We start from the raw sequence: 14,399 nt of genomic DNA, 5'->3' as shown, positions 1-14,399 counted from the left end.
TTCCACAACAATTATTTCTGTTCATTTCGCCAGTTCAAAGGAGGAGGTTTCACTGCTGCAGCTCAGCTAGTTTTGAGGTTCCTGGAAAATACCTCCCCCAATACTCACGGGTTATGTTCAGTCAGAGATAGGGAGTTGTTCTAATGTTTGAGAACTGTAAGTTTTGGTCCTAATTTATTAGAAAACCAAAACCACAACAGCAAAAAAACACTCTGAAAGACAGACAAAAGCAATTTTTGGTCACCTAATTAGAGTGACAGTTGATGGCTTCTGCTTTTAAAATGTAGTGTGTCAATATAAAAAAAAATTAGCTGTGCTGTGGTGCAAAATGGATCATGAAAGCTCTCATATTGCCTCCCCTTTTTTTATTGTGTGTTAATTGAATCCACACCATGTCAGTGGTGGCCATTAGGGTTGTTCTGGGCTCCATGAGCTGAGGATGAATATTTAAGGAGTTGGGAATGCTGTAGGGAGCTGCTTCCTTCAGCTGTTGAATCGAAGGGGTGGCTGTCAGGGTTACAGAGTTCCCGGTGCCTTGGAATGTCCCTGAGGAGCATCCTCACCCAGTGCCCTTCACCCTTCCTTGCTCCCTGCTCCGCAGTGCTCCCGTTTGATCCCGTGTGCTCCTGGCACAAATTGTCCTATGGAGCTCTGACCAGTGGCAGATTAAGTCTATTTGAAACAATTTCCAATTAGATTTGCTGACTTCAGAGAGATGTAACTTAAAAGTTGTTTAAAACCATGAACTGGCTCTGTATGGTCTGGCCTAAACATTACCCTGTCTTTGCTAATCCCAGGGAAAATCCTGTTTTTCCTGTGTTTGTGTGGAGGTGACAGACCCTGGAATCACCTGAACCTTGCTGCCCCATCCCTCTTTTCCTCTTTATATTTAATATGTATAATAGATTTATGTCTTTATATGCAGAAGCCAGGTAAATATGAGAAACAAACTTCAATTTGAGGGGTAAATAGACTTACCTTTCTCTGGATTTTGTGTTCTCCTTGGCCTTTAAGGTCAATGGAATCATCTCATGCTTTGTGGTTGAAATACCAAGGTAAAATCTGCTCTGTTTTCAAGTGTTTATACATAAAAAAGCACTTCAGGTTCACTGGGGATAAGCTGATCAGTTTTTGGTTCAAAACCCAACAGTGTCTGCAAGGGGGAAGTCAGATTTAGATATGTACCCCAGAATTTCAGGAAATGTGAGATTTTTCATGCAGGAATTGATTTTCCTTTAAAAAAACACCCCAACTTCTGCACACCTCTGATGTGAAACTCTCCATCACCTTTGAATTCCAGCCCGAACCTAAAAATGGGAAGGTTTTGGTACAGAGAATAACTGAGAGTTTTGTTGTTGTTTCAGGATGTTGGTTTGATGTTGGCCTGAAATTCTTGTGACAAGATGTCTTTTTAATAAGGCAGATATTCTGTTTATGATTAGACATTGATACCATGACTTTGCTGTTGGATTTAGCAGCTGTGACATTTAGTGGTAAACACCATTAGTGGTCCTTCAGCATAAAAGTGGAATGAAATCTGACAAAACCAATTTATTTCTGCAGAAGAGACAAATGAAGCTCTTCAAAATGAAGAAATTGGCCACAAAGATGATGACCAGAATCCAGTTTCCACTGATAATGTGGTATGTTTACCTTTCCTTTTCCACTAATTAATAATTCCTTAATTAATGTTTAGGTGGTTGTCCAGCACCTGTATTTTTCACTGGATGACAGCTTCAGTTGTGTGTGTTAAAAGTCCTTCCTATTTGAGCTTTAAATCTGTGCTAAAAATACTAAAACACAGCAGGAAAAACCCTAAAACCTTCAGTAGAAATGGTTTGCAGAGATGGTGTCCAAGAGACTCAGCTCCCCAACCTGCCTGAACCCCAGATTCTGTCATTTGATACAACAATGGAACAAAACCAGGGAAGAGTTTCTTCATACTTTGTTCTGAAAACACTGTAACAAAACTTTTTTAAAAATACATTTAAAATTTGGACTAAAATACTTTGTATTTGCATAAGAGATACGGTTTTCCTATTTGAAATTCTAATTCCTTCCCCTTGTATGTTAAAAACTGTTCCTAAGAAAGGGAAAGTGAATGTTTGGCAATTATTTAGAGACTCTTTCCTCAAGCTGAGTCTGAAATCAATAATATTTGAGTCCTAGCTTTCCTGAGGGTCTGGTGGAGCAGCAGAACTCAGGGACATTTCTGAGCTGTTGTCACTTCAGCTGGGCTGGCAGACACTGGAGCACACAAAATGTGCTTTATCCTCCCTGCCTTCAGCACAGGCTTGGGAGCTTGGTAGGTCCTGCCAGGGAGAGCTGGGAATGCCTCTGTAAGGATTTCTCCTCCTTGATTTCAGAGAAATTCCTGGTGTGCAGGTAGGAAGGACCATACACTGCAGGAAAAATCTGAATTAAAGCATCAGGAATGACCCATGAACATGGATTGGGTCAGTGGGTGGTCTTCCCTACATGGGTTAAATGCCATCTTAAAAATAGGAAAATTGCTTTAACCTGTTGTGGACAGGTTCATAAATGTTCACAACTGTCAAAACAATAAAAACAGTAAAAAAACTTGGAATGTATTTTTGAGTCTTAGTCAGTCTTGAGTTTGGCCTTAACACTGTGCTTTAGGTATGTTTAGATACCCAAAAAATACCAGTATAAAGAGCTCCCCAGATTTTTGTGAATTAGGTGGAAGTGTCCATATTTATGCATTTGGAAGTGTCCTTTGGATCAGGATCCCCTGCAGCTAAGGGCATTTCCCTTGCACTGTGGCCAGGAAAGGTCCGAGGAGAACTCCTTGATTTCTTTGGGGGAGGAGTAGCTCAGGACTTGCTGTGATGGGTGGGGTTTATCCAGAGGGACGAATTTCCAGACCCTCATTTGCAGCAACAGAGCAGAGCAGGGGCTGTGAGGGGATAAATGTGCAACTTAAAGTCAAAAAGCTGGGCCAGGGAGCTGCTCTGTAAACACCCTGAGTCTCCATGGCAGCAGCTCCCGCTGGATTCCTGCTGGATCTCCTGGCTGAGGTGCATGATTGCCATCTAATGGGGACTGCATGGCTCAGAACTCCTCAGGAGCCAGCACAGAGCCTCTCTTACCTCCATCCTCCATCCTTCATCCTTCCTGCTCCTTTGGGATGTGGATCCTGGTTTGTTTGTCTCCTCTGTGCACTGGAATGAGCTGTTTGCTTCCGTTTCAGAAAATAGAAATTTTAGACGATGAAGAGAGTGATCTGATCAGCAATTCTGAAGTGGATCAGATGAGTTCTCTTTTGGATTACAAGGTGGGTGATTGGGCCGTATCAGGGACAGTGGGATAATCCCCAGGGAGTTTGGGGGGGTGGATCTGTCAGGAATTCAGCAAAGGCCTGTGGGATCCTGAGTTTCTCTGCTGTTTTCCTGGTGTGCACGTTGCATCATCCCACCTCCAGCCACTTTACCCATGTTTCAACCCAGATGGAGGCAAGAAAACCCCATTTCTACAGAGCTGCAGCTCTCTCCATGGGTCCCAACAAAGGGATTTATGGAGCCACTCCACCAGAATTTTTCCTTGGAGGGCTGCAGTGCTTTTCCTGCAGCGTGGTGCTGCCAGCTCTGGAAGGGACTGAGCAGCTGGAATCCTCTGCTGGAATGAGAGGATGTGAGGAGAAGTCATTCCCCAGGACATGCCTGGAAGTGGTGGTTATGGGAGGGAGGAGAAGCAGTTGAGTCCTGCCAGCTCCTGTCTCCTCTGAAGGCTGAGGGTTGTGTGTGCTGCTCTCCCAGGAGCTGCCACAATTCCACATTTTCTTGAGTTTTTACCTCCGTTGCTGATTTTTTCCCCTTAGAAACCAGGTCTGTTCTCCTGGCAGTAATCAATTATCAAAATAATAAATCATCTCTTCAGAACAAAAATTCCTCCTTCCAGCAGCGTTTGCCTGGAAAGGGCAGTGGAGAATGAACCAGGAGAGGGAATGACCTTCTCTTAATGTCACCTGTCAGCACAGTGAGAGGCTTGTTGTGACAGTGCCCTGCAGAGCCAGGGTTGTTGTTTGACAGCACTGATAACTCCCTGAATTTTCTGCCTAAATCTGAATTCTTCCTGGGCTGGGAAAAGTCCAGAGCTAAACAAGCCAACTGCTAAGTGTCCATCAAGAAGAACACAGCTGATTTTTTATGAAAGCCTCAGAATTGCAGCCCAAATATTCTTCTCTCATCACAGAGTTATCAGCTGGAGCAGTGTGGTGAGCAGTGCTTTCACTGAAAAAATGAGATTTTTCTGGGAAAAAAAAAAACAAAAAACCCACACCATTTTTAAAGGTTTGCTGCAAACCTTTAGAGCATCATGTAGTCACAGCTTTTCATGTCAACAAAAGCTGAATTCCAGCCAATGTGAGCATGAATATCATATTTTTTTCATTATTCTCTCATGAGTTGGTGCTATTAAGCAGAGCCCTTCTGCAAAAATGAGCAATGCCTTTGATCTTGTAACCTAAATAAACAGTTTGATTCTCATGATCTTTGCAAAGGTGAATAAGCAAGGAAAATGAATTTTAGCTCGGCACTCATCAACAGGTTTAGCATTTTGATCCAATAACTTTGAAAGAGAAGAGATACTTGGAATAAATGGAAATACTTATCAAATCTGAATTTTTAATTAAGCGATTTGCAAGTATAGATTGGGAAAATGTCTTTTTAGCCAAAGCACACAAATTATTGATGTTTCCTCATTTTGTAATATATTACATCCAGCCCCATAAACAAGTCTTTGGAAGTTGGAACTAAATGATCTTTAAGGTCCCTTCCAAACTGTTCTGTCACTCTGATTTTTCTTTTATTCCGTAACCCCAGGGATCCTGAGGAGCTTGGTGAACTGACACTTGATCCATGTCAAACCCAGCTGCACTGGAGGATATTATCTTTTAATTTGTGTTAGCTTGAGGAATTTTCAGGTCATTTTCCCTGGGTTTTTTTTTTGTGTCTAGCCTTCTGCTACAATAATGGAATTCATTTGCTGTCTCTTCTACTAGAGAACTCACAGAGATCACTTCTAGGAAAAGATCTGGCCTTTGGTTGTCATTGTCACTAAAAATGGTTCTCAGTGACAATTTAGTTTTAACCCAGGAGTGTTTAGGTGTGGTTATTCCAATACTTTGTCCTGTCCCCATCCCTGTAGGGATTTAACAGATGGATGTGACACTTAGGGACACAAGGTGGGCTCAGCAGTGCTGGGGAATGGCTGGGCTCAATCTTAGAGGGCTTTTCCAACCTAAAGGATTCCATGGTTCTGAGATTATTCCTGGAACTCTCTGGTTCCCCCGCAGAATGAAGAAGTCAGGTTCATCGAGAGTCAGCTGGAGAACCACAAACAGAAATATTTTGAGCTGCAGACGTTTACCCGGAGTTTGATACTTGCAATTAAATCAGATGATAAGGAACAGCAGCAGGTAAATCCTGGAGCAGGTTTAACATCTGTGTTTAATATCAGAAGATATTTATTCTTTTGTCTTGTGCTCCTCCCTTGGGTTTATTCCAGAGACTCAAATTACAATTGAAAAATCCAATTAGTTTTCTCACTCTCTGTTTAAAGCGCTGCTGACATAAAAACCACACCTAATAGTGTAAATACTATATATTGGTATGTTTTTCCCTTGTAGGCTCTGCTTTCAGACTTACCTCCTGAACTTGAAGAAATGGATTTCAACCACACATCCCCGGAGCCCGACGATACCTCATTCAGCCTCTCGTCCCTGTCGGAGAAAAATGCCTCAGACAGTTTGTGATTTCTTTTTTTTTTTTTTTTTTTTTTTGGAAGAGACAGAACAGAGACCCCATGGGAGGTGCAGGGCTGAGGAGAGAGAGAGGCTTTTGCTCTGCAGTGTTCTCAGCCCAGGGGAGCCAGCCCGAGGAGCCTGTGCTGGAGGGTGGCTGTGGCTGCTCACAGCCCCGCACTGCCCAGGAACTGGGAATGCTGGGTTTGGAAAATCAAAGAACTGGGTGAGGGAAGGGTTCACTGGTAGCAACTTGGCCTTGAGTAGGATTAACTTTGACTCTCCAGAACAACTCTGGCTCTGTAGCAAAGTCTTTCTGAACAGGGATGCAAGAGTGGGAAACAAGTGTTGTGTGACCCACAGCGAATTCTCCAGCTCCACGTGCTCCCCAGGCCTGTTTATTATATTTTTCCCCATTTTTACTCAGGTAGGTGGACTAAAATTGGGGATCCAAATAGAATAATGGGCTTTCTCTGAGTTGTGCTTGAAAACCTGAAATTAAACTGAAGTGTTTTTCATTTTCTGACTTGAGATTGTTAAATCTTCCATTTTTCTGACCAAAATAGCTGAAAAAACCTTGAAAGGCTAACTGAAAAAATTGAATTATCCTCAATAAATTATTAATGCAAGGAAGCAGTGAGTGTTGGAAGAAATGAGGTGGAAATGGGAACCCTGATAGCTGCAGGACACAACTCCCTAATACAGTAGCAATGGGATTGGATGTTTACACTCTTTAATGATTGTAGTCACAGTTTTTATTTGTCAAAGCCTGAATGCTAAAGTTCTGCTTATTATTTTAAGTCTTGGTTATATATTTTTCCACAAACTTTGCTCCAGTTCACCAAGCCAGTCAGAATTCCACAACTGTCTTTGTATCCTGAAAGGTTTTCCAGTGTTGGGAATTGAGTTTTGTAGATCTGGTTTGAAGCCCTGCCCTGGTTCATTTTTTGGCAAGTGCCATTTCTAAACTGTGGTCTCGATGGCAGGCAGGGGCTGAACTGAATTTCTTCTTTCCCAGAGCTATTGGCACTGAATCCCTTCACTCCTGTGGTGAAATGGATGTGCAGAGATATTCAGATGGATTCAGTGGGGTGTGTTTGTGTCCAGGGAATGCCTGGCCTTGGCAGTGGTGCCGTGGTTGAGTCACAGGGTGGTGACCAGTCCAAGGCAAGTCTCAATCCTGGAGCTCTTTTCCTTCAGGATGGTTCTCTGGGATGCTGCAGGTGCCTGCCCGTGGCATTGATGCTCCAATTCCAGCCTGGATATCCCTCAGCAAGCATTTTTCACACAGCTGCTTCAGTCTGGTAAAAAACCCAGTCTTCCCGTTTTATGCCAAATAATAGTTGACTCTGGGGAATCCTGGTTCATGCAGTGAGTAATCCCCTTAATTTCAGTGGGAGGTCCAAGGTATAGCGCAGAAAATCCAGACTGTTGGGGAAATAACACTATTTTTTCTTTAATACTGGGATTAAACTCGGGTTTTAGGGTTTTCTCAGTCTGATCAGTCCCTCCCTAATCACTTGTATAGCTCTTTTTGTTCAGTATCAGTAATGAGCTCTGTTCTTTCAGGTTTTTAGTCTCTCCTCTCCTTGACCACAAGGAGCTTTTAGCAATACTGTTAATTAATACCAGCTGCAGAAAGGACAGGAACAGTTTTAAAAGGTGTTCTGAGAAACCAAAAGCCTCACAGTTTTTTCCCTGTACAATTCTATAAGTTCTCAACAGATCTACCCTTCCACAGACAAAGCCCAGAGTTCCAAGCTGCTGGGCCTGTGTGTGAGTTGAGGCATTAAAACTCGGAGTGGAAATGGAGATTTGTGAGCAGAGCTCACAGTGCTGTCCTTCACATGGAGGATGGAGCTGAGCTGGAATTCTGCTCGCTCTGAAAACTCATTTATAAAGGCTTTTCTATGCCAGGCTGACAATGGTTTCTGTTGCTGTTCCCTTTAGACAGGAAATTCATGCCACTGACAGTGAAACCTCTTGTTTTCTGTGAAATCAAAGAACAAAATAGTGCTGGGATTTGCCACTACTTGGACCCTGTTTTCCTGCTTCTTCCACTTGAATTCCCATGACAGAGGGCAGGATACTCTTAACAGGAGTTCTCAATTTCATGGTCAATTGAATCATCTGCCTTCCTGCAAGAAAAACTTCCATCGATGATTCCTATTTTGCTGTCTTGCTGCTATTTCATATCCAGACAAAACGAAGGAGTGAATTTTGAATGAACTGTTTGCTAGATACAAGCAATTATGTCAGTCCCTGTTCTCCAGGAAGCTGGAATCCTCTTGGATGTGCAGCTGAGATGAGCTGCAGTCAGGCCCCACCCCATCCCTGGGGGATGTTTTGTGGTCCTTTCTCCTGTGGGGAGACAAAACACAGCCAGGGACACTTGGAAACACTACAGGATAGTCAGGAAAAAAGAGTATAAAATGCTATCCCTGAATAACAAAGTCTGGGGAGGAAGATGCTCCACAGCTCCTTGGTTGGTTTTTTTTTAGTATCAGTGTGTATATCCAACTAAAATCTGGTTACTGTTACCATTAGTGGTGGTTAAAGGTGGAGAGCAGTGTGTGTGGCTCTGGGGTGAGTTTGGGTTCAGGGTGTTTCCCCTGTCTGTAGGATGGTAACAAATACCTGTTGTTACAGTTCATTTCATAACCTTCCATGGGAGACAAAGCTCATCCTGTGCTTTTCTGGGTGACAGAAATCAGCCCCCTGTCTGTTCCAGTGAGTGACTCTAATGTGAATTATCACTGCAGCAGGAGGGCCAGGGCCTGGGGTGGTTTTATCACCTTTCTGTGGCCGTGTATCAATATCTGACCATCCTGCACAGTCTTTACTTTGTCCATGAGCAATGAATTCCCTGACGTTGTTTGTTCCTAAAGCATCCATGGGAACATCAGTGATGTCTTTCTGAAGAAACCAGGTGGGAAAGTAGAACAGACACTTCACCCACAGGCGGGATGGGCTCTCCCTGAGGAGCTGTTTTTGATGCTGGAAGGTTTGCTCATGGTTAAAACCCTATTTCCTGGAGCTCTGCCTCCTTTCCTCTCCCTCCAGGTGACATTTCAGTCACATCCATAGGTCTGACAGGAGTAACAGTAACAGGAAATACTCAAAACAGTAAATACTCCAGGAGGTGAATTTGGGGCAGGTTTACAGGTACCTGAGCAGGTGAACCTTACGAGGTTTCTGGAGTGCCCGGCACTGGAGGCAGCTCTGCACTTTAATCTCTCAAAGTATTTATTTTCACTAAGGCAATAAAAAGTGTGAAATTAGGAGTTTGGGGCTTTGCAGCCCTGTGGGTGAGGAAGGGAATGTCCTGGTTCTGTCCTCACCTTGAACTGGGCAGCAGCTCTACAGAGTCTGTTCTCCAAGGGGAGAGGCTCTCTCTGCTGCTGGGCTCAGACAGGTGAAATGATGGAACAAACCAGCAGCATCATGGACATCCTGGCTTGGGAATGGGAATCCCTGCTTCACATGGATCTGCCTTCCCATCTAGGGTCTCTTGCACTGCTGTATCCCTGACACTGAACAGAAGCTCCTGCACAGCACTGACCTTTCCCTGGTCATTCTGGACAGAGCCACTGCTGGCCTCTGGTCTCAGGGTGCTGCAGGTGTGAGGCGGGACAGGAATGTGCATGAAAGGAATAGCACAGAATTCCTGACACAGGAACAATTCATTACTTGTTCCAGCCCAAAGCTTGATGTCCAACCTCCAGCCCGTGCCTAGCTCCCCCAGACCAGGGGCTGAAGGGCTGGAGCCTGGCCAGACTCTGCCTTTTCTGCCCCAATTGAGGTGCCTGAGCAAAGTTAGGGGTGGTCCGTGAGGAAACTCCACCTGGCTGCCAGTGAACACGAGCTGGATTGTGGTGATTGATTTCTTTAATCAAGAACGTTTTACCACATTGACCAAATGTGAAATCTAAAAAGTTTTGGGCAAAGAAAAACAGCCAAAGCAGCACTACAGAATGGGTGTTTTCCATGGAAGAACACAAGTTTAGTCCGACTATTTACTGCTCTGCAAAACAGCAGCTGCTTTGGTCAGAAGGCAACAGAAACAGGGCAGAGCCTTGGCCTTGTGGGGGTTCTTTTCCCACAAAGGAGCAAACCCTCTTGGCTGAAGGAGGTGTTCAAGGATGTTCCTAGAAGGAAAATAGTTCAGGTCAGTGCTTTGGCTCTGGGAACAGTTTCCATGTTACTGAACTAAGTCAATAACTCTTTTTCAGCTCTGTTTTACATTTTACACAACGCTACCTCTGAAACGTGACGCCCCTTAAACCCACACGGAAAATGTGAACTTAGGAATTTTTTTAAAAAACTTTTATAGGCAATAAATTATTCCCAACATGCATCCTTCAGCTTGTGCTTGGTTTTTGCTGGGTGTGAGCCATCACTTTGTTTTTATTTTAGTGCTGTTTTTCTGTATTTGTGTTCATCACAGTCTGTGGAGAAGGAAATAATGGGATATTATGGAGAAAAGCTTAGCATATGTTAATAGGAGAAAATATTTCTGGTTAAAACTGAAGGATGGTGGGGTGGCTGTGCTGCTTTTGGTGCAGTTACTGTGATAAATGGGTATTATCCTTAATTGTGGTATTAATGATTGTTGGAACATTGCTCAGTGCATCAGATGACTTGATCTGAGAGAGCAGTCAGTGATGCCACCACTGTAAGGAAGAGGATTTTACACTTTCTGAGACATCAGAGTTCATAAATACCTCTGGAGATTTTTGTTTCAGTTGTTTCCCTTTTCTTGGCATAACTTTATAGAGACCTTGTAGAAAGAATTTTGAAGTGTTAAATGAAAATGGGTCAGTAACAAACTGAAGTCAAATGTAGATTTAGACAACTTTTGTATTCAAGTTCCATCTGAAAAGAGTTCCTTGAATTTCCTCCTCTGCATTTCTCTCCCTGGAGTACAGGGGAAGGGTGGCAGGATACATGAGGGGGATGGAAGGAATGAGGCACAAGGAGGCAGAAATGAAGGTTCTGGGTTTTAGTCAAGGAAATTTCAATAAACTGAAAGGCTTCTGTGCTGGGGAAAACAAGACCTTCTGCTTTATCTGCAGATTTTTTGAAATACACTTCAAAAAGTCATTGGCAAATCCACTGAGCTGTGCTGGGGGAAAATTGTCTTCTCCAGTAGGAACTTCATCGTTTCTGGGGTTATTTCTGGAATTACTGAGTGTGTGTGAACACACAGATATGCTGAACTTGATCACAGTAGCTCTACAAAGGTATTTTAACTTGAAATGTTAATGGAATTCTTCTCAAATATATTTCGTTTGCTCTTATTTTTGTGTCTTGCTGCATATCAGTTGCATAGTTCTGAAAATTAGTCAAATACATACATACAAGTATGTTTTATTGTTTGTCCTTGCTACTGGTAACCTTTAGGCTTGGAAATTTATGAAAATGCCCATAATAATGATATTTCTAAGTGATCTTGGCAAATAAACAAACTGCTGTATTTCTGAAGAGATAATGAATCTTCTGCCGTAATAATTCCTGCTTTATTTTCACGGTAGCAATCAGTTTCATTTTAAAAAGAAATTCTGAAAAATTAAATATTATTGTATAACTTTGATGTTTTCCTTCGCCTACAAAACAGGATAATTGATTATTTTAAATATTTTATCATTTCCTTCTGGTCCAATTCCTTAAGCTTTGTAACCTGAGTGTATTCCTGAGTTTCTGTGTGAAAATCACTATTTATATTGCATTTTTATGATTTGTATCACTATGTGTAGCAAAGAAACTACTACAAACCTTCAACTGAAGTACCTCCACTATGGTCCAGGACACCATCTGGGTATTTTGGGTGCCAGATGCCCAGAAGAAACAGTCCAGACGTTTGTATTGAGTTGGTTTTCTGTGTATATAAAGGGTATTTATAATCTTGTATTAACAGAGTCATCATTGGAAATGCTGATTTCCTGCTCTAGAAGCCTGTTCAGCTATTTTTATATAAAACATTGGTCTTCGCCTTAATTTTTTTTTGGTGAAAAGTTGTGCCATAGATATTTTAACTTATCCACAGATCCTTTACAGAGTTTACTTTGACTCCTCTTAATTAATTATTTTTTCCTCAAATTGTCCTAATTTGTTTTCTCCTCCAAATGCATCTCAAGGCTGGTTTGCTTTCTTAATTTTTTTTTTTCCTTCTTTTGGAAGTTTTGGAAGATCCCTTCATCTGCATGCTTTGGTAGCTCGAATTTTTCCTCTGTAGTTTATTGTTTATAGTTTAGAAGAACCTTTTATTGAAACCCCCCGGAGTAATGCTTGTACAAATGTATTTAGGGTGGCCCAGATGGTCAGAGAAAAGGGCTATTTAGCATTGGTAAATTTGTCTACTGACTCAAGGATATTTTTCTACGTCTGTCAAGTTTGGGACTATGGAGAAATGAAATAAAGGTGAACTAACTCCTTTTCCTATATGAACTTCTCGGTTTCTGTCTTTATTATGGCCTTGTAAGTGTTCAGTCCTGTTCAGAGCAACAAGAATTAAATCCATGCCAGGGCTCAGCCACGATTCTTCAGTTCCCACCACATAAATTAATTTATTACTCATGGAGCAGCTTTTCAGAATTAGAATTTTATACAGAACTCAGAGCCCTCTGTCCCAGGAACAGTGAAATGTGCCTTCCCAAAGTGGCATTTGTGCACACCCAGCACTGACCCAGCTCAGTTCACATGAGGGGTGGTCAACTGTGGGGCTTTTAAAAACCTCTTTTCATCCCATCCCTTGGCATTTCCTAAGTTAAAAATCGCCGGAGCTGAATCTCGTGGCCTCTGACAGCCCCAATCCACCTGGATGGAAACTGGAGAAACTTGTTGGAGCCGAGGCTTGTTGGCTTTAGGAGCAATTCTGGTCCTGGAAGGAACATCCCGGGTGTGCCGGGGAGCGGCCGAGGGACTGGGTTTCAATTTCATTGAAAACCGGGAATGGTGAAGGAGAGCCGGGAGGGAGTGCCCGGGAAAGGGCTTTGGTGCGGGGCACATCCCAGGCTGGTGTCGGGCTGGGGAACGGGAGCGAGGTGCAGCCGCATCCCGAAATTCCTGCCGCTCCCGGTCCCGCGATTCGCGAAATTCCCGCAATTCCCTGTCCCGCAGTTCCCGGCTGGCTTCGGTGGCGGGGGCTGGCGGTGGCGGTGTGGCCGCGTCCCGCGGGTGCCATGGGCGCACCTGGCTCCTCTCCTGTACTCCGGATTTGCATCGTCCTGATCAATTAAACTCTCGACGCTCCAAAGTCACCCAAACTCCGAGCTCAGCCCCCGGGCAGCTTTGGAATTACGGCTGCAGAGTGGGAGGGTAAAACCAGAGGGAACACGGATGGAGGGGAGTTAGATCTGTCTGACCCGAAAGATTTATTATTATTTATTATTATAACACCCTGAATTCGGGTGTTTTGGGAAAAGTCCACCCGAGCCGAGTGGTGCTGCAGCTCCATTGCCACCTGGTGGCAAAACACCCAGGAATTGGAGAAAAATGCTTTGAACTGTGCCCATACTTTACATTTCAGAATAAACAACTATTTTTGTCTCAATGGAAAATAAAATTTTAAAATAAATCTGGCATTTCGTAAAGAGGAGACTGAGATCAGACTGAAGGTGCAGCCTTAAACCAGGAGTATATTCTAGTTTAATTTCCCCACGTGGATTTAGGGTTGGGGACACCAAAGCTGCTCCATGGGATGAGGTGATGTGTGACCAGCAGGGACAGCTGGGGTGGCCACTCCAGCTCCATGTTCCTGCTGCAAGGAGTAAGGGAAAGGGCCATGGGAGGAGAAAGAAGCAGGGGAAAAAAAAAAAAAAAAAAAAAAAAAAAAAAGGTGTTTTCTGGTTATTTACTTCCAGTTGTTATTTTAGTGGGGAAGGAAGGGGGAAGAAAGGGCAAGAAATGTGAAAATTTTCAGACTTCACCTACTACTTGATCTGGCTTTTCGGTTATTTCTTGCTGGAAATCTGGAATAATCTTGGGCTGCATATAATTTTTTTTCACTAGAAAAAGCTCATTTGACTTTCTTGGAGGGAAAAGTTCTCCCTAGCCTCAATCTTCCCTGGCAGTCTCCTCTTTTCTGTTAAATGTGAGATTTTCAATTAAAAGCCCTTTACATCTTTCTTACAAAAGTTTTGGGCTTGGTCAGAATTCAGGGGAATTTGAAGTGAATTTGAAGGAGTCACCCAGCAGGTCCCACCCCCTCAAGGATGGACAAGAGCAGGAAAGCAGCAGCCACACCAGGAGAGCCCATTTTGGGAAGGCCAAATCCTTGGAATGGCACCTGGGAAGAGACACCCCATCAGGCCAAAGACCATGGGTTAATTAAACCTGAATTTAGTGTTCTCTTAATCATTTAACGGTTGCAAACCCATTGCAACCAAACCCCCTCAGGCCTTCATTCCCATAATAGTAACAAATGGCTCACTGTGATCCAAACTATAAATAGATTCCATGAATTCTGCCAGAAATTGAATATTGAATTATTTCTTTATGCCCACATGTCTTTCCTGGTTTGCTTAATTCTGCCAAATATTTAGCTCAGCCTTCTCTTCTCTCAGCAACCCACACTCTCCTGGCTACATCATCCCATTTCTGGACCATTATTTAAAATTTCAGGCTTTTTACAGAGCCT

The 14,399-nt window shown here is 43.1% G+C and overlaps 1 protein-coding gene across 2 annotated transcripts in view; it reads left to right on the top strand.

Annotated features, from left to right (window-relative positions):
* The window catches only part of LOC310923329 (highly divergent homeobox), a 41,273-nt gene extending 29,098 nt beyond the window's left edge, over positions 1–12,175 (top strand). For both annotated transcript variants that reach the window (XM_083884602.1, XM_083884601.1), the window contains 4 exons: positions 1,564–1,643; positions 3,212–3,295; positions 5,315–5,437; positions 5,648–12,175. In XM_083884602.1, coding sequence (XP_083740728.1) covers positions 1,564–1,643; positions 3,212–3,295; positions 5,315–5,437; positions 5,648–5,773 — 413 coding nt within the window. In that variant the 3' untranslated portion in view covers positions 5,774–12,175. The remainder of the gene's footprint in view (positions 1–1,563; positions 1,644–3,211; positions 3,296–5,314; positions 5,438–5,647) is intronic.
* Positions 12,176–14,399: the final 2,224 nt, after the last annotated feature.

Source organism: Zosterops lateralis (genome assembly GCF_965231275.1).
Source record: "Zosterops lateralis genome assembly, chromosome: Z".
Lineage (NCBI taxonomy): Eukaryota > Metazoa > Chordata > Aves > Passeriformes > Zosteropidae > Zosterops > Zosterops lateralis.
This window is presented reverse-complemented; position numbering and strand designations above follow the sequence as displayed.